The following is a 20,408-nucleotide window of genomic DNA, read 5'->3' on the forward strand; positions in this document are numbered from 1 at the left end:
AGTGAAAGCAAGTGTAATTGACATGAATTCACAGATGTGCTAAGTGTGTGCGGGAGCGAAGGGGACAAGTCATGTCTGGCCTTACCATTATAGGGATTTCGCTTCTATTCTGAGTAAAATGGAGAGCCAATCAGGGTGTTGAGCAGAGGGCTACTGTCCTTGTTAAAGGGATCATGCTGACTGCTGTGCTGAAATTACCTGGGGGCTGTGGGATGGGGCAGGAGAGCAGCTTGGAGGTCATCCTGGTAACCCAGCAAGGTGTTGGCAATGACCATGGGGAGAAGTGGTTGGATTCTGGATATATGCAGAAGTAATATGAGTATTATAAACTCATTATTCTGTAAGATTCTCTTGTTGACAGATATTTAATAAAAAGTGTCTTCTGTAATGATTTCTATGAAATTTAATTTCTCATTTCTTACTATGTTTAATTGATGAGTATTAAACATTCCAAATAGGCAATATTAAAATTGATTATACTTTGATACATCTCAACCTTAATATTGCTTTCTTTGGAGAATTAAGTCCTTTTTCTACCTAGTGTATATTTCTATTAGTAGAGAAATAGTATCCATAAATTTCATGGATATGAAATATCAGATGCCTTGGCTGGTACATATTTCTCTTTTCCATAGTCCTATGTCCATGCTAATTCTCTCTTCTTATCACTTTATTGTTTTAGGAACATCTAGATTTTTAAAAATATCATATAATACTCAGGATTTGCAGTCATTCTGATGGTTTTGAGATTACGAAGGAGGCAAACAGACCAAACAATATATTGAGCCTGCACCTTTTTGTCCATGCATCTGTGCACACACACGTCCACATTTATAGCTGTGTGCACACATTCATGGGCTGTAAACACCTTATATAGGGCATATGTTTTTAATTTGTTGCCCTTACTTGTTTTATTTTAGGGTGAGACACCAGGTACTATTTTGCAATCCTGATTTTCCTTGCTCTGTACATTCCAGAGCCGAGCAAGGCCTGAAATATGACTCTTTACGACAGGAGGATTGTCCTAACCTGCTACTGCTGCCTCTCCCCAGGACAAGTATGCCTTGGGGACAATTAAAAGAGCAACTGTAAACTTCAATCTTTTTGTGGTTACAAGGAAGAACACCACGCTCTCCTCCATGAGAATTACTGAGCCCTACTTTCCTAAAGAGGGAGACTTCTTCTGAAAGAAGGAAAGCTTCAAAGAGCAGGAGAGGCTGTCAAACTCTAACCCTTCAGGGGTTAGGAAGAGCCTGCAAAAGAGCCTGATATTTTCATTCTGATTTATTGACAGCTTGTGTGACCCAGTCAAAGGGCCCGTGCTCTCCTTACTTTCCCCTCTCTTCCCTCCACTGTATTTTTGCTGCTGTCCCCAACTCACTGTTATGCCTGGTCAAGGGATTCTGAGTCTCTCTCCCTGGCCCCTTTTTTGAGTTTTGTCACTGTTAGTCAGTGATAGATGTTCACAGGTGAATGAATAGTAAAAGCTACGTACACATTGGCCTTCTGATTAATTTTGCTTGAGTCTTCATTGGGTTCTGAAAACTAGAAGAGAAAATCAATATCTAGTTCATTTGAGTAGTAGCATGGAGACAAAGAAATATTGACTAGTTCAATATTTACTTTAATAAACAAATAATTCTTAAATCTCTGAATTCAAATGATGAGCCTCTGTTGGTTTTTGAGTTCATCTTTAGTCCTTGAACCCATCACAGTTTCAAAAAACACACAAACCAAAGCAGAAAGAATCAAAGTTCCTGTCAGCAAGGCTAGGGAGGGGGGAGGGCAGGTAAGAAGGAACTTTTTACCAGATGAACTTTAGCTCGTTAAGTTGGAGGAGCAAAGATGTAGCAATCCAGCTGTGAATACTAGAATATCCAGCTGTGGTGGCTCATTTTCAAACCTGCAGCACTGTGAGCTCCACCTAGGGAAAGTGATCATATTAGGATTCCCAGAGCATGCATTAACATAAACCTGGGGCAGAGGGCAGGGGGGAGAAGAGTCAGGGTGCAAGAGGACATGGAGAGGACTCTATAATCCTGCGAGATTTCTAAGGCTGGGACCAGTCTGTGGTGCAAGAGACCAGCCCCTTCTGTTGAACTCTCAGAGAAAATTTTGTTATGTGTGACTAATTTAAAAGCCCAGAGTGAGTTTGTTTTAATAAGGTTTGTTTTTGCCCCTGACCATTCTTCCTTCTTAAACTTTGTTTAGGCTCGGGAAGATGACCTGACTGTGATTCAGCCTCATTCTCTCTCTTTTGTCAACTCTGAGAAGCCAAGTAGAAAGATTATATACAATGTCACTTTACCTCTGCATCCAAGTCAAGGTAAGATGTGCAGTGAATGATCTCTTAAATGATGTCTTCTAGCTGTTGATGAGTCTTAAAAGCTCTGGAGTTTTGTCCACTTATACTTACTGAATTTTCAGAAGTAACAATTATTGATACCCCTTGTTCCCATCCTATGAGTTTAGAACCAATTGAGAAAGAGAGAGAGACATCGTGGTCAGATCTATGGAGATGAATGTGTCAACTTTGGTATCAACAGAGTTGTCCTGGAGAACATAATGTGCATATAACTTCATTCACTGGATTGAGCTCCTCTGCCTGTGCACAGGCAGAATTGGACAGACACAGGCACTGTCTGTAGGGACAGAGCCTGCCCTGGTGTGGTTATAGGTGAGCAGGCCAGAGAATGTACTAAGGACAAGGAGCTCTGCCAGAGAGTTCAGAGGGCACTGAGCCACCCATACTCAGTCCCTTTCCCAATTGGATAAGTCTCTCCTCCTCCCATAGGGGATCATGGGAATGTGGAACTATAGTCAGAGAAGAGGTGGGCCCCTACCATCGGTCCTCAGCCTGAAGATCTCTGAACGCTGGGTTTAACTAATAGGCCTATGCCCAAAGAGAGGTGGTGGAGAGGAGATCAGCTTCTATTAAGATAATTCTGCTTCTCTCTCTCAGGCTGCTCTGTCAAGACCAGTCCCTGCCCTAAATGTAAGCCTTTCAGATGATCAAATTCCCAGGAAGTAGTCAAAGTCTAAAAATTCCATTACCCTTTTGATAAAATCCAAATAAATTAAAAGTCTAAAAGTCTCCATCCACCATTTTTACTCTGTGAAGTCATAGCTAGACTCGTTCTCCCTGTGTTGCCAGGGAGAGATGAAGTACTTTCAGACTTGCATCCTGATGGACTGTCTCTCAGCCCTTCAGAAGTTGAATTAGTCCAACACTAAGCCTCACTCATGTCCTCCTTTGGAAGAGGTAATAAGACATGAAAGATGATCACAGCATCAGTTCTGTTCCTGAAAAATTTAGAAATGACAGGCAAATAGACAGCTCCTAAAGCATTTATCACAAGCAGCGTGATCATTGTAAATCCAGGTCTTAGAATAGTCAAGACCCATGTTACTATTGCCAGAGATCATCACTAAGGAGTTCCTGAAAGAAAGAGGGTAGATGGATAAAAATCTCTCTGCAGCTCACCAGGAGACCAGTCTGTGCCATTCCCCAGTCACCTTGACCTTTGAACTTAAACTCAATTGAGAGAATCTCATAATTACGGTACAGTGTCTATGACTTCTGCAGAATTACCTGGGCTCAGCTACAGTAGGGGCAGTTTGTGTCTTTCTATTGTTTATAGTCAACAATTCCTTGTCAAGAGTCTATTTGGGTTTCAGATTTGCATTTTCTTGAATAACAGGAGAATAATATACCAAGAACAACCTGAGAGCAGTAGTTCCTGAAGGATAAAAGGCTCTCGCCAGTGGGAAAGGCAGCTGATGTCTCTGGTGATTCAGTTAGTCATCCAGAACTACTGTTGATGCTCATGTCCAGTCTCCTTCTCCCCAGGTATCATCGAACATAGGGACCAGCCACACTCTCCCATCCGGTATTTCACACAGGAAGATATTAACCAGGGCAAAATCATGTACCGCCCTCCCACAGCAGCCCCCCACCTCCAGGAAATCATGGCCTTCTCCTTCGCTGGTAATGCTTTCTTCTCTATTTTCAGGCACCTAAACTATCTGTGGCTCTTCCTGGCAGGCTCACCCTAACTCTTCCTGTCGTCCTCCTAGGTAGTTTGGTGATGTTGCTTTGTAGCTGTTCAAAATAGCTCGAGACTTGCAGGTTAATATGTACCTTGGGCTCAGTTCATCCCTTTTCTTAATTTATTCATGCATGCAGACATACCTTCAATACATACTTACTTTATGCCTACTATGTGGCAATGAGGCCTTGGATATCTAGTGATAAGCAAAAAGAGGCATGAATCCTGTTCTTGGCGACTTTGGGGTTCTAAGTACTGTACAGAGACAGAATTTGGTAAATGATCTCAGTAATGAATGTTTAATTGCAGGCTGAGATAAGAGCTCTGGTAAGTGGTGGAATTAGATGTAACAACACTGACTTAGACTGAAGGCTCAGTGGAGGCTACCCAGCATGGTATGGACCTGGGAGAAATAGGGAGAAGCTAACTAGGCTAAGTGTGCATATTGGGGTTGTTTAGTTATAGAACATTCCTGAAGAAAGGACACACACCCCTTGTGCAGAGTCCCTGGCGAGGGAGCGAATGTGGTATTCTTGGGATTGAAGAAAAGTCCAGCATGTCTGGAATGTGGATGGTTGAGCAGAGTGGGATGGGTCTGGAAGGAGACAGAGGCCAGACCTTAGAGGCTCTGTACACTTATAGAGATTTAGGTCTTTATCCCAACAACAAGAACCCGGTGGAGGGTTTAGGATCGAGGAGGATGCCTTTTCATAAGGAACTCTTCACCTGCAGTGATATGAATGGATTTGAGGAGGAAGCCAGGGTGGATGGACATGTGGGTGAAAGGAATACAGTGAGAAGGATCCCGCAGTGCTTCAGGGAAGAGCCCATATAGGAGTGGAGAGTGCAAGTGAGCTTTTGGGATTAAACACGGATTTGCCAGGAGGTACCTTTTTAAAGAAAGAGAAGGCTAAGTAAAAGAATAACTGAATTTTTAAATCAAGCCAGTATGTGCCCTGCCACTACACCAAGATAGCCTTAATCCTTACTGCCCCCTGCCCCCCTTATGTCTCCCCTTGACCCAGTAATCAGAGCTGCTCCCGGTAAAGCAGGAGGTTGAGTCCCTATCCTAAATATTTTTGCGCCTCGAAATGATTCTAAAAATCTTGAAGCTATTTCTTTATGATCATTAAGGTATATGTATTACATAATACAACTAATATACAGTATTATTTTTATATGGTAACTTTGATAATATGGAAAAGCCTTTAATTTCTTACGATGAATTGAACATGGATAAAATAATTTTAGAGTTCTGTTTTAAATTATGGGCAACATTTAAGTAATAATTGTCATTATTTATATAACTGTAATTGTCTAGGACATGATTAACTACTCAATTAGATTAAAAATCTCTAAGGATAGGGATAGGCCACTTCTCTAAGGAATATCCCTAGTATTTAGTAACTGGGTAACCAATAGCCCATGAAAATGTTCATGGTTCCCTAACCCCTACTTTATAAGACCTACTTTACAAGAAACTCAGGATATCCTGGGATTAGAGAAAAAGAAAACATGTCAGCCATGGTTGAAGTTATTTCCATATCCATTATACTCGCCTGAGTTCCTAAAGCCTTTTTAGAGAGAGCAGAATCCTGTCCTGTATAATCTATGGGGCAAATGCCATGAGATAAATCTCTCACACTGTTACAGTGTGTAACTCATTGTCCCAGGCATCACTCAATTCTACAGTGGAATTGACCCACCAGACAGCCTTGTCAGTGATATATGACTTCACCCATACTCACAGATTTGTAAGGTTTTATGTACTGATAAAATGGGATCTGAATGAATGTATTATAAATCACTCTGACTACTGTGATATAAAATTATACCACTTTGTGGTTCTTTTGGTTACTTAAAATTAGTGGTGACACTAATTTTAAATTCAACATAACATTATCTAATGGCCTGGTAGCCTTTCCTTAAACTATAATAATTTAGATAAAAACATCCTTTACTTTTCTAACCTCTGCCACATATTTTATTCCTTCCCCATCTATTTCTGACCTCAAAATGTTTAGTACACTGATTTTCTCTCTTCTGTTCTTGCAGGTCTCCCAGAATCGGTGAAATTCCACTTCACAGGTAAAGATTTTAATCTCAATTTTATTAGAAAATGGAATTTTTCCTTTCCTTATTAGTCCTTTCTTTTTTTTGCTCTCTTTATCATCACTTTTAACTAAGAACTGCTTAAAAGTTACATGAGACAAGTCTCTTCTAAAATAATCACATGGCTAGTTAAATAGTCATACCTTAACTCTGTATTCATAGGAAAAACAACCCACCAAGGATACCAAAGGTTAGTGTTGTTTGAGTCCCATTTCAACTTGTTCAAATACCTATTAAAAAGAGGTAATAGTGCCCTGACCGGTTTGGCTCAGTGGGTGGAGTGTCGGCCGCGGACAGAGAGGTCCCAGGTTCGATTCCAGTCAAGGGCATGTACCTTGGTTGCGGGCACATTCCCAGTGTGGGGTGTGCAGGAGGCAGCCATTCAATGTTTCTGACTCTCTATCCCTCTCCCTTCCTCTCTGTAAAAAATCAATAGAATATGTATTTTTTTTAAAAAGAGGTAATAGTGATTAAGATGATAGACTCTGGATATAGGCTGTCTGGGGTTCAGCCTACTCTGGGAAAGTTTCTTAACCTCTCTGTGCCTAAATGCCTCATCCATCAGTGGGGAAAACAAGTCATGATTATATTTATGTAAAGTTCTCAGGACAATTATTGGCACATAATCATCTCTATGTGACCTAATGAAAGTGGTTGTATATAGTCTTAAATAGAGCCTTTCATTGAATACCTTGTCACAGGAGGGAGAAGTGTTATGGCTCAGAGAGTGAGTTGTGAAAGCTGTGTGTAGGAGACCTCAGCATCCCAGCTTTAGTTCACAGTCCATTAGAAGCTGAGTGCCAACAAGCAAAAACAGAGCTGGATCTGACATCTATGCTGGGCAAAACAGAGACAAGCATTCTTGTTTAGATCTAAAGTGAGGATGGTTGATTATAAATGGCATCCTTAAATAGCTGTCTAGTTAGGATTGACTATTCTATTAGAATCAACCATCCATATGTCCTGTCACTTTTCATGTAGGTGTAAATCTTGGTGGGAGAGAGAATCACGTTCCTCAAACTCTGAGACCTGCCTTTTTTTCTTTGAGTGTTAAAAATCACACTTGAATCAACAGTAAATTTTAATGTTATATCATGTTTTTAAATTTTTTATTGAGATACTAGAGGCCTGATGCACGAAAATTCGTGCAAGAGTAGGCCTTCCTTCCCCCAGCAGCCGGCACCAGCTTCCCTCCAGCACTCCGGACCCGGGCTTCCTTCCTCCAGCCACCATTTACTTCATTGATTATCCAGGCACCCGGGCCCCAGGATGCTTCCCTCTTCTGGCTGCCCACAGGCACCTGGGACCCAGACTGGCTTCCCTCTGGCTGCTCGCAGGCACCCAGGAACCAGGCTGGCTTGCCTCGGGATGCCCACAGGCACCTGGGAGCCACACTGGCTTCCTTCCGGCCACCTGCAGGTACCCAGGACTGGGGCTGGCTTCCCTCCGGCCCTGGCTTCATCAGGAAGGACGTCCGGAAGGTCGTCTGGCTGTTTGGTCTAATTAGCATATTAGCTCTGTATTATATAGGATTATTGACATATAACATATTAGTTTCAGGTGTACAACATAATCAGTTGATATTTGTATATATTGAGAAATGATTACAATAAGCCTAGTTAACATAAGTTACCATATACAGTTGCAAAAGTTATTTTCTTGTGATGCGAACTTTTTTATTGAATTTACTGGGGTGACACTGATTAATAAAATTGCATAGATTTTTAAGTGTGCAATTCTCTAATACATCATTTGTATATTGTATTGTGTGTTCATCACCCCAAGACAAGTCTCCTTCCATCACCATTTATCCCCCCTTTACCCTCTCCTACCCCCTTTCCCATTGGTGATCACCATACTGTTGTCCATCTCTGAGTGTTTTGGTGTTTGTTTGTTTGCTTAATCCCCTCAACTTTTTTATCCAACTCCCTCCCCTCAGTTGTCAGTCTATTCTCTGTATCTATCAGTCTGTCTCTATTTTGTTTGTTAGTTTATTTTGTTCATTAGATTCCACATATAAGTAAAATCATATTGTATGTACTTGGCTTTCTCTTTTAAAACATTTTTTAAAGAAAAAAGAGTAAGTCTTTCAATTATTGTACAAGCCAAAGCAATGTACAGAATTGTCTTATTTCACTTAGCATAATACTCTCCAGGTCCAGCCATGCAGTTGTAAAGAGTAAGATTTCCTTCTTTTTTATGGCCAAATAGTATTCCATTGTGTAAATGTAACACAGCTTTTTTAATCCACTCATCCACTGATGGACACTTGTACTGCTTCCAAATCTTGGCTGCTGTAATTAATGCTGCAATGAATATAGGGGTGCATATATTCTTTCAAATTAGTGTTTTGTGTTTCTTTGGATATACTAGTATTCTTAGAAGTGGAATCAATGGGTGATAAGGCAGTTCCATTTTTAATTTTTTGAAATAACTTCATCCTGCTTTCCACAGTCGCTGCAGCAATTTGCATTCCTACCAACAGGGAACAAGGGTTCTCTTTTCTCTACATCCTTGCCAACATTTGTTGTTTGTTGATTTATTGATGATAGCCATTTTGACAGGTGTAACATGGCATCTCATTGTCAATTTCTCTAATGATTAATGACATTGAGCATCTTTTCATATGTCTATTGGCCATCTGTATGTCCTCTTTGGAGAAGTATCTATTTAGGTCTTTGCCCATTTTCTTAATTGGATTATTTGTTTTTATTAGTGTTGAATTTTATAAGTTCTTTATAAATTTTAGATGTCAACCCTTTATCAAATATATCATTAGTGAATATGTTCTCCCATTCAATGTGTTGTCTTTTCATTTAGTTGTGCAAAAACTCCCACTTGTTTGTTTGTTTGTTTCCCTTGCCCGAGAAGATATATTAGAAAAAAATATTGCTACCAAAAATGTCTTAGATTTTACTGCCTATGTTTTTTCTTCTAGGATTTTTATGGTTTTTGAGTCTTCCATTAAGTCTTTAATCTATTTTGTGTATGGTGTAAGAAGGTAGCCTAGTTTATTTTTTTGCATATATTTGTCTAATTTTCCCAATGCCATTTAGTGAATAGACTATCTTTACTCCATTATATGTTTTTTCCTCCATTGTCAAATATTAATTAGCCATAAAGGCCTTGGTTTATTTCTGGGCTCTCTATTCTGTTCCATTGAACTGTATGTATGTTTTTTATGGTCGTACCATGCTGTTTTGATTACTGTGGTTTTGATATCAGATAGAGTGATTCTTCCAACTTTGTTCTTTCTCAAGATTGCTGTGATATTTAGGGTCTTTTTTTTGGTTTCTTATAAATTTTTGAAATATTTGTTCTAGTTCTATGAAATACACCCTTGTTCTCTTGATAGGAGTTGTCCTGAATCTATAGATTGCTTTGGGTTGTGTGGACATTTTAATGATATTAATTTTTCCTATCCATGAACACAGTATATGCTTCCGCTTATTTGTATCTCCTTCCTTCATTTTCTTTCTTCAGTGTTTCATAATTTTATGAGTATAGGTTTTTTACATCCTTGGTTAAATTTAGTCGTGTCTATTTTCTTTGATGCAATTGTGAATGGGGTTGCTTTCTTAGTTTTTCTTTTTGATAGTTAACTGTTGTTGTATAGAAATGCAACTGATTTATTTTGCATCCTGCTACTTTACTGAATTCATTGATCAATTCTAGTAATTCTTTGGTGGAATCTTTAGGATTCTCATATCTGCAAATAATGACAGTTTTACTTCTTCTTTTACAGTTAGATGCCTTTTATTTCTTCTTCTTATCTGATTGCTGTGGCGAGGTCTTCCAGTACTATATTGAATAAAAGTGATGAAAGCAGATATTCCTGTCTTGTTCCTGATCTTATAGGAGATGCTTGTAGCTTTTGCCCATTGAGTATGGCTGTGGGTTTGTCATAAATGGCCTTTATTATGTTGAGTCATGTTCCTTCTATTCCAACCTTGCTGAGAGTTTTTGTCATAAATGGATGCTGTATTTTTTTAAATGCCATTTCTGCATCTATTTATATGATTATGTGGTTTTTATCCTTCATTTTGTTTGTGTGATGTCTCATGCTTAACTTTTAAGCCCTACTCTCTTAGCAACTTTCACATATGCAATACAGTATTATTTACTACTAGAGGCCCAGTGCATGAATTCGTGCATGGGTGAGGTCCAGGTGGCCTCCCCCAAATCGGGACAATTGGGGTAGGCTGTCCAGGGGGAGAAGCCGCGGATTGTTGGCCGGCCGCCCCACCCCCTGGACGAACTCCCAGTCAAACTCCTGGTCGAGGGGACAATTTGCATATTAGCCTTTTATTATATAGAATAGTCACCATGTTGTGCATTACATCCTCAGGACTTATTTATCTTATAACTGGAAGTTTGTACCTTTTGACCACCGTCACTCATTTCACCCACCTCCCATCCCTTACCTCTGGCAACCACTAATCTGTTCATTTTTTAGGGTCTACATATATAGTAAGTGAAATCATATGGTGTGTCTTCAAGGTCCATTGTGTTGTCTGTCACAAATGGCAAGATTTCATTCTTTTTTATGGCTGAATAACATTCCATCACATATATATGATGTTTTCTTTATCCACTTATCCATTAATGGACGCTTAGGTTGTTTCCATGCCTTGCCAATGATAAATAATGCTGCAGTAAACACGGGGATGCAGATATCTTTTCAAATTAGTGTTTTAGTTTTTTGTATTTTTTCTTTAGATAAATACCCAGAATTGGGACTGCTGAGTCAGATCATAATTCTATTTTTAATTTTGTGAGGAACCTTCACACTGTTTTTCATGGTGGCTACAATAATATACATTCTCACAAACAGTGCACAAAGGTTTTCTGTCTTACATCCTCACCAACACTTGTTAATTATTGTGCTTTTGATAATAGCCATTCTCACAGGTGTGAGGTAATATCTCATTGTGGTTTTGATTTGCATTTTCCTGATGATTAGTGATGTGAACACTTTTAGGTTAGGTGGCTCAGGAGGTGGTGAAGGAAATGAAGAGAGTTGATCAGAAAAGGAAGGAAGGAAAGAATCTGTGTCTGGCACGCTGATCTGTTAGAAATGCCAGGGAGAGTCCATTATCTCATCACATGTCTGCATGTATCCGATCCTGTGCTCTCTCCGACCTAACAAACAGCTTCTCATGTACCTGTTTGTCCTATGTATGTCTTTGGAAAAATACAGATCAGATTCCTATTGACCGTTACTAAGTTCAGAAGAAAGTGAAGAAGGAAACCAGTTTCTTATAACCAACCCCTCTAAAAACATAGCACACATTTAAAATAATCCATGTAAATAAAGCTAAAAATAAATAAAAATAAAGTAATCAACAGTGAAGTTTTCTCAATTGCCACTACAAATAAATACATGAATGAGCTGGTGGGGCAGGCAATCCTCCTGGCTTTTAGAGAAGCGAGGGTGTGTTAAGTTATGGGGAAGTAGAAATACGAATCAAGGATCAGGCAATTCTGCTTTCATTTCCCTCAGGTGATCAGTATTCACTTGACTCTCAGGTAATCCAGGGGAATAAATCTTAAGGTCACTGTTTTGTTCACAAAGGTGTCTTCCATTTATTGTGTTGTGCATAACAGCCAGGTAAAAATGGGTCTGCTCACTTCCAAACAAATGCCATTTAAGATGTTTGTATGGACGTTTTCTGTTCTGTTCAAAAGTTATTTTCTAAGGAGACATGGACATGTCCTTTCTAAAAGAGATTTCTTGAAAAAAAAAATCTTTCCCTGGAAGATTGGAAGAATTAATTTAATTAAAAAATAATCCCATAAATAAAAGCCTTTACCAACATCATCTAAGGGTACAAGTTTTGTATTATTTTTCTTTCCACTAACATTTATCAATATCTCGTTGTTGTGAAACTTGCTTCTTAGAATGAACTTGTTGTTATGGCCCTTTACCCTTTTTGTTATCCCCTAGAAAAGGTTTTGTTAGAATAGCTCACAGTATCTTGCTTACTCACTTTTCCCATTTGTCAGCATCTCTTCAAAGTGCTATGGTAATCTAAAAAACTCTGGCTACACATTTATGGAAATAGCCTGAAGGTGACCAGCCTACAGCAGATTTATGTGTGTGTACCTTTCTAGTTTCGGATGGAGAACACACGAGTCCAGAGATGGCTCTCACCATTCACTTACTTCACTCTGATCGGCACCCCCCAGTGTTCCAGGTCACAGCTCCACTACTCAAGGTCAGCCCAGGAGGCAGAACTTCCATAGGTAAGAACTGGGAGCCGGAAAGAAGCATGGCTCTCAAAATGGAGCCATACTTTAGCAGTCGTTCCTGTTCAAGCCTCTTGATGCTTACCAAAAAGTAACAACCTCCTCTTCCAGAAGGTACTTGCTCCTCATCTATATCTTTCCCTCTGCCCATTTCCATGGAAATAGAAGCAGCACAGAGAGAAGGCAATAAACCCTTCAGAGGCCAATGCTCGGGGATGGAATACAACACAGAATTTATTGTCCAGCCTCCAGGAGACTGATTTGTGGCCATCACTAAAATATAAAGTAACAGAGAGCAGAGAGAATAGGGGGGAGCCTTTTCAATGACTTCCTTCATTTCCTATTTAGAAAGTAAAGAGTTACGGGAGAAATGACAGATCACAGTAACCTTGGGAAGCTGTGAAGAGTTAGTGTTGGCCCAGTTCTTTTGTATGTGATTTATCTATTACTATACTCACTCTTTAGAAGTGTATTCTTTTGCCAAGAACATCCTAAGTGCAGATTCTTATTCAGTTTCTACATGTGGGTATTGGCCTAAAATTAATTACCATCCTACTTGTAAACAACTGTCACTTTCACCCTGCTTCTCACTCCACTGAGGGCAGGAGCAACTATTGTTAAAATAACTTGGCTCTTATGTAGATTCAGAGAAAGAAGAAGGGAAGAAACAATGAAAAACAAAGTTAGTTTGTGGGAGTGTTTTTTGGAAGAAAACCTACCTGAGCTAGTCAGGAATGACCTTTTTATGGGCTTCCATACCTTCATTTGTGTGGGAATAAAAAATGGTATCTGCATGCAGAACTACCTACTTATAAGTTAACTTGTGGAAGAATCTACTTGTAATTTGGGAATTGACTGTATTATCAGTTTTCACTCCTTTGTGGTTGGTTGGGGTTAAACAGTGCTTTCTTATAACTATCAGATTACCCACAACATGGCTTCCAGCCTGGCCTGTGGCTTCTGTGTACACAGAGGATACAGTTTTTAATGTACACACCTCTCACCAGGCTTTATTCTCCTGACCGCAGGGCTGCAGGTGGTAATAAGAGACACCGAGACAGCGCCTGAAGAACTCCTCTTTGAGCTTCGGAAACCGCCCGAGCACGGCGTGCTCCTTAAGGACACAGCTGAGTTCCCAGGGCCCATGGCCCCAGGTAGCTGCTCACTCTGTCATCAAAGGATTTCTTGCTCTGCAGTCAGTTTTATGTGTCTCAGACAATAAGTCAGCAATTTTGTGGGACAAACTATGAGGAGATAACTTAGAAAGGGGGAAAATTAGTGTTTAGTTCATCAGCTGAAATATTTGGGACTTCTCTGTGCCACTTCCCGTGCCCAAAACTATGAAGCTGTTTTCTCACATTGTAGGTGCAATTGGTTGATTTTTGAAACCTGGAGTAAATGCATTCAGAACAACCTCATAGGAGTTGTCAGCTGCCACTCTCCGATAGGTTGTTCATGGGCATGAATTTGTTTCCTTACTATGATATGTAAATCTTCACAGTATTTATAGCACTGCCATTCCGATAGTGTCAACTACTGGTATCTTCATAAAAAAAAGGGAACACATTTTTAAAATAGTATTTACGCAGTATAACAGTGTGGTGATGTGACCAGCTTTCCAAAATAATATTTACTGCACTTTCTCCAGCTATAAAAAATAACACGTATTGTTTAGAAAGTATAGAAAAGCACAAAGAATATAACTAAATCTAATTTTTAATAGTCATCCCTTATATGTCAAAGTAGATATTACCCCCTTGAAAGTTGTCACCTTGGGGTGCTCTGTGCTTATTCTGACAATCTGTACTTTCTCAAAACCTTCATATAATTCCTAGTTGTCGTGTAAAGATGCATTATTCTGAATATCCCTGCGGAGGTAGGGGGCATGTGTTTGACCTTGAAGGTAGATTGAATTTGTGAGAACAAGCAGTAGACACTTGGGAGTCACAAAGGCAGATTTTTTACAAATTTACTGAACAAAAAAAAAGGATATTAGAATAGATTCCTAGTATCCTAAGGGAACTACTTTAGGAGCATAATAGGCATAGCCCAGTTTCGTGAACATCATATTTCACCTATATTTGTGTAATTAACATAGAGATCCAAAGATGTTAGTAAAATGTTCTTTTTAATGTATTACAATAAACTTATCAGTTTTATTACTTTTTTAAGCACACCACCACTAGCACCAGTAAATCACCGTAACACAGTGTTGAAAGAGAAGGCTGAGAAGACTAAGACAGAGCATGAATAAATTCTTTAGTTTAATTACATCACACCAGTTATGAGAGTCAATAATCTATCAGGAGCTGGAGTTGAATATAACACCCAAGAAGACCAGTTCCTTGACTGTGGTCTGTGGAATTGTTGGGACCCAGGACACTAAGTGGCATTTCTCATAAAAAAGGGATCCTTGACCAAACAGTTTTGAGAAGCTTTCATATTGTACATTATAGATTCTAAAATTCTCATAAATCCTGCAGTTTAAAAGTCAGAGAGAGACAAGTACCATATTGATTTCACTCATATGTGGAATTTAATGAACAAACTGAACTGCCAAGCAAAATAGGGACAAACTTATGGCTAGAGGAATTTGTGTGAGGGGGGTTGAGCAAAAAAGAAAAAGGAGAGATAAATTCATGGACATGGACAACAGTGTGGTGATTGCAGGGGCGGGGGAATGGAAGAGGATAAATAGTGATGGGAAAAAATAATAAATGAATGGATAAATAGATAAAATCAGAAAAAAGTTTTTAATTTTAAATTTTGTTTAAATCTATTTTTCCTAAACTAATATGACCTTTTCCACACAGCACATATCAAATCTATCATGAATTAGTGCTCCAGACTAAGTTTCTAACTTCAAGTACATTTTTTAATTTGTAGATTTTTTAAATTTAAAAAACATCTTATGCTCTCAATTAAAACAAAGACCTCTTACAGGTTCATTAAACATAATTTATTTTATTGTTCAAAAAATTTTCCATATCAAGATTAGGTACTAGAAAGACTGTCATAAAGAATAAAGGCTTGTCCTTTATTCTCTAGACCTGAGAGTGATGAATGGATCTTATAGAGGCAGATTTAAAAAAAACACACACACACACACTCAAAACAAACAGTAGAGCTTCCTCCCGTGGAATGAGCCACCTTGTCAAATAGTGAGCCTTTCACCTTGAGAAGTGTTGAAGGACAGGCTAAATACCTTTTTCAAGGGTAGTGTAAAGGAAATTCTATATTGGGTGGGTGGCTGGACTAATTAGCTTCCATCTCCCAGTTTGTGATCCTATATGTGCTTTGAAATACTGAGATCAAAGGTGTTATATAAATGAAAAGCGTCATTCCCAGAAGTAATTGGTTCTGTAATTTGTTTTATTCTTGAAAGGTGACACTTTCACATATGAGGATATTGAGAAAAATGTGCTGCAGTACCTCCACGACGGCTCCTCTGCGCGGGAGGACAGCCTGGAGATCTTGGTCACAGACGGCCTCTCGGCGATGACCGTGGACGTGAGAGTGGAGGTGTCCCTGTCAGGGGCCCCAGCGCCTCGGCTGGCTGCCGGTGCCTCTCTGAGCATGACCGTTGCTAGTGAAAGCACAGCTGTAATCACTAGATCTCACCTTGCTTACATCGTAAGTGCTTACACTTGCCTTCCTCTTCTCTGTGCCCTCTGACTGGGCTGACTAGTGAGCAGTGCCCTGAGTGAGTATCTGGGGCGTCAGGTAGATGGTCTTATGAAGAACTTTTTCTCAACTTTCCTATAGCTCTGCTCTTTGGAATAGTTACACTCTTTATCCCAACAGCTCTCAGTGTCTCATGCACAGACAAGTGAATGGGCAAACCTTGATGATCACACAATGTGTACGTGTAAGGACGGGTGATTGTCAACAGGAAACATTACCAATGTCAGAAAAGCCCAAGTCCCCACATTTTAAGCTCCATCCATAATGTTTCAAATGAGAATGTTATGGAAAGAGCATGTCAGAAGAACTTCCCTGGTCAGTGACTAATAGGTAATGATATTTCATGGCCCACCTTTCTAAGAGAAAGCCCACTCTTCACCAGCTTTGGTTTCAGGTCCAGCTCTAGACAGAGCACTGGCTCACCCCTTGGCAGTGCCTCTCTGCCAGGCCTCCTGGGCAAGGGTCCGGACTCCGCCTCCAGTCCATTCCCCAAGAGAAGCAGGGTGGTTGGGGGACAAGGGTAAGCTCAGGAACGCTAGTTTGTTTTTTTCCTCATCTAACCTTAACTTAATTAATAATTCTTGTTAATTAAAACTCATATTCTTTCTTTGATTTTACCTCTAGTGTTAAGGAATGAGGATCATTCATTTTATTTTTCAATTATGTATGTTGTAAACAGATATGAACTCTCAATATAAACATAATAATGAGAAGTTTTGACTAATGTCTTGACAATAAGAATGATTATCTGAGTGGTAGTCATTCTTAGTATTGAATTTTTCCTCTACAAATCTTAAAATTCCAAGCAATGATCTGGCCTTTTTTCTTTTTTCAATTGGTCTTTTCAGAGAGAGGAAAGGAGAGAGAGAGAGAGAGAGAGAGAGAGAGAGAGAGAGAGAGAGATGAGAGAGAAACATCGATTGGTTGCCCCAGCCGGAGATCAAACCAGAAAACTGGGTATGTGGCCTGACCTAGAATCGAACCTGCCACCTTTTGGTGTATGGGACGCCTCCCCAACCAACTGAGCCACCCGGCCATGGCAACCTCTAAAAAAAAAAAAAATTATGTAGTTTTAAGTGATCCTTTACTGGGCTGAAGAGTCTGGCTATAAAAGCTAGTCCTAAGTAGTTGTATGAAAGATGAAGCATTGGCCTGGGAACAATTTCTTCAATTGCTTTTGCACAGATTTCCCCCTCAGATTGTCTCTTCTGAAATGATGGGAAACTGTATTCCATCCTATTCTTCTCTTGGGTCTAGTACAGTTTCAGAACAGTTTTGATTTTGTTTTGTTTTTTAATTGACAGGTGATTTTTACCATAGGTTATGGTCTTAAATTGTATGAAACTCATGAATTCATAAAAAATGTATGAATACAGATTTAATCAATAGATCACTAAGGCTTGAAAAATGTTTGACAGACCAAAATTGCACTCCAGGAGCAGTTCCTGCCCATTAACTGCGTATTATAAGCTGCATATCAAAAATGCAAGCCCATTGGCAACTGAACGTGTATTTTCAGAAATTGATTGAATGCGAATTTACCCACTAGAGCAGAAAGACTCCTAAAGAACTGTCCTAGCCTGCCGAAAGCATAGCATATTTTAAAGATTTTGCTAAAGCATATACTAACTTTCTCTGAGGGCTGTAGAATAATTTTATACTTAGTATAACGGGGAAAATTTTTTCTAGATATGTGTAGTTAGTAAGTTTGCAGTGAACATTCAGAAAGGTTGGAAAAGCCATATGGAATCTGATCATTAATGAAGCAGAATATAAAAGGAGAGGAGCAGGTGAGCCTATTCTTAATTAGAGTTCATTAATGGGATGTTGGGAGAGACAAAAGGCAGAAATGGGATTCTATGTGACTTGCTTATTAATGGTGGTTCTTGTACACCATTTATATGCACTGCAAGTAAACAAGTAGGGGAGGGATGCTATGGATTTTGTAGTTAGAACAGATGGGTTTTAATCTAAGCTCACCACTTACTGGCATAGTAATCCTTAGCAAGTTACTTAACTCTCTAGAGCGCAGTTTTTTGCATCTGTAATATGGGGAGGGTGATATAAGATTGATCTTAAAAAGTTAATGGTGTTTATATGTACCAGCCAAAACTACAATAATTCAGCCCTGGCCAGTGTGTCTCAGTTGGTTGTCATCCCATGCCCAGAGAGGTTGCTGGTTTGATTTCCAGCCAGGGCACATGCCAGGGTTTCGGGCTTGATCCCCAGTAGGGGGCGTGCAGGAGGCAGCCAATCTGTCCCTCTTATCGATGTTTCTCTCTCTCCCTCTCCCTTCCACTCTCTGTAAAAAACAACAACCTAATAAAAACACATTAAAAACTACAATAATTCAAATATGATACCATCTATAATAATATTGTATAATACATGTCTAGGGATAAATGTAACAAAAGGTGCATAATTCTAGAGATAATTAATGCTATGACTGATTATAAAGAAAATCCAAAAGAATCTCTTGACAAAGTATTAGAAATAAAAGAATTTACCAAGAAGACAGATAGAAGATCAATAAAACAATAGCATTGCTATACATAAGCAAATAATAGCCAGTAAATGTAACTAAAAATAGCTTATAATAGCATTACAAAAATCATGTCCATTGGACAAAATCTAACAAAAAAACAGGCCTTTCTTTCACAGGGAAAATTTATTACTTTACTGACAGACATTTTAAAAAGCACTAAATAAATTTTGTGTTTTCCATTTTCATGAATAAGAAGATTTTGTATCAAAAAGGTTATCAGTTTTCCCACAAAATGATCTTTCTATTCAGCTGAGATCCAATCAAAAGCCCAGTAGCCTTTTTATGGCTTTTGATAAGCTGATTCTTCAATATATAAGGAAGAACAAAGGGCTAAATTCTGAAAAAGAATGATAGGAGGGTAGGCATTTGCCCTATCTGATATTAGGCTTTATTATGAAACTGCACTATTTAAAGCAGTGCAGCACAGGAATATGCTGAAGAGTCCAGAAACAGACCCACACATGAGACAATATAAAACGGATGCAGCAAGCCAGTTCTGTGGAAACAAGAAACTGATTAAGACATGGAACTGCACAAAATGAGTACTCATGTGGAAAAACAAAAGAACTTGTACTCACACCCTACATGGATATTAACTCCAGGCAAATCATGTTCTTAAGTATCATAAGCAAAATTTTATAATTCTTTTTAGGATATAGGTGAATATACTTATGATATTGGGAAAGAATTTCTTAAACTAGAAACTATAAAGAAAAGATTGATAAATTTGACTATATTAAAATTAAATTTATGTTTCCTAAAACACACTATAATTATAAAAAACTGACAAGTTAAAAATTGGGAAAAGGTATTTGTAACACATATAACCAAAAATAACACAGAAAAGATAAACAATATCTGCAAGTCAAAAAGCAAAAGCAAAGCTAATCCAATAGAAAATGAACAAGAGACATTAACAGGAATTTCAGAAGATGAATCATAGGGCCAGTAACTCTCAGAAGGGATATCCACCTTCTTGTCATCAGGGAAAGCAAGTTCAGATTACATATCATTTTATACCAACTCAATTGGCAGAAATTTAAAAATCTGACAACACCAACTGTTAGGAAATTGGTCTGAGGAAGGTTTTTGACTTTTCTCATGGAAGTAAAAACTGGAATGACCATATTGAGGTGAATATATACCTTAACTCTTTCACTCCTAGATTCCTATGCAAGAGAAACTTACTCATTTATACTGAAGAATATGCACAAGAATGTTCATTGCAATATTATCTATTACAAGCCAAATGCCTATCGCCAGGATAACAGATAACTTGCAGTATATTTACTCAATGGAATATTAAAGAACAGTCAAAACAGATGAATTATTTCTTAAACAAATGAACTATTGCTACACAAAACAAAATTGATGGCTCTTAACACTCCACTATTAAATAAAAAGAAAAATAAATCCCACAAAAGGAGAGTCTAACTGCCTTTCATAAATATAAAAAAACCACTAAAATATTTTGTAGTAATATATCAAATTATATTGCAAAATTCTAAGAAATAAGAAACAAGATTCAGGGTAATGGTAGACCCAACGACAGGATAGAGGAAAACACATAGACAAATATTAATCATCAAAGTACTAGTCCTAGTGTTGAATCAACGGGAGATAATAGATTTATAAATAATAAAAAGAAAATGACAAAATGAATTAATACAGAAGGGGTAAGAAGGTCTTCAAGTAGAAAAGTTACATGAGAACAAGCTCTATATTCTTTTTTTTAAAAATTGCAGAAGCTGCTATATTTTTTTAATTGT

At 38.6% G+C, this 20,408-nt stretch overlaps 1 protein-coding gene across 1 annotated transcript in view; it reads left to right on the forward strand.

The window, feature by feature from the left end:
• Positions 1-20,408, forward strand: part of FRAS1 (Fraser extracellular matrix complex subunit 1) — a 479,756-nt gene that overhangs the window by 363,946 nt on the left and 95,402 nt on the right. The window contains exons 33-38 of the mRNA XM_006778222.2: positions 2,212-2,326; positions 3,851-3,988; positions 6,105-6,137; positions 12,276-12,407; positions 13,439-13,564; positions 15,796-16,043. Of these exons, the coding sequence (XP_006778285.1) occupies positions 2,212-2,326; positions 3,851-3,988; positions 6,105-6,137; positions 12,276-12,407; positions 13,439-13,564; positions 15,796-16,043 (792 nt within the window). The remainder of the gene's footprint in view (positions 1-2,211; positions 2,327-3,850; positions 3,989-6,104; positions 6,138-12,275; positions 12,408-13,438; positions 13,565-15,795; positions 16,044-20,408) is intronic.

This window comes from Myotis davidii, unplaced genomic scaffold (genome assembly GCF_000327345.1).
Source record: "Myotis davidii unplaced genomic scaffold, ASM32734v1 scaffold449, whole genome shotgun sequence".
NCBI classification, from domain to species: domain Eukaryota; kingdom Metazoa; phylum Chordata; class Mammalia; order Chiroptera; family Vespertilionidae; genus Myotis; species Myotis davidii.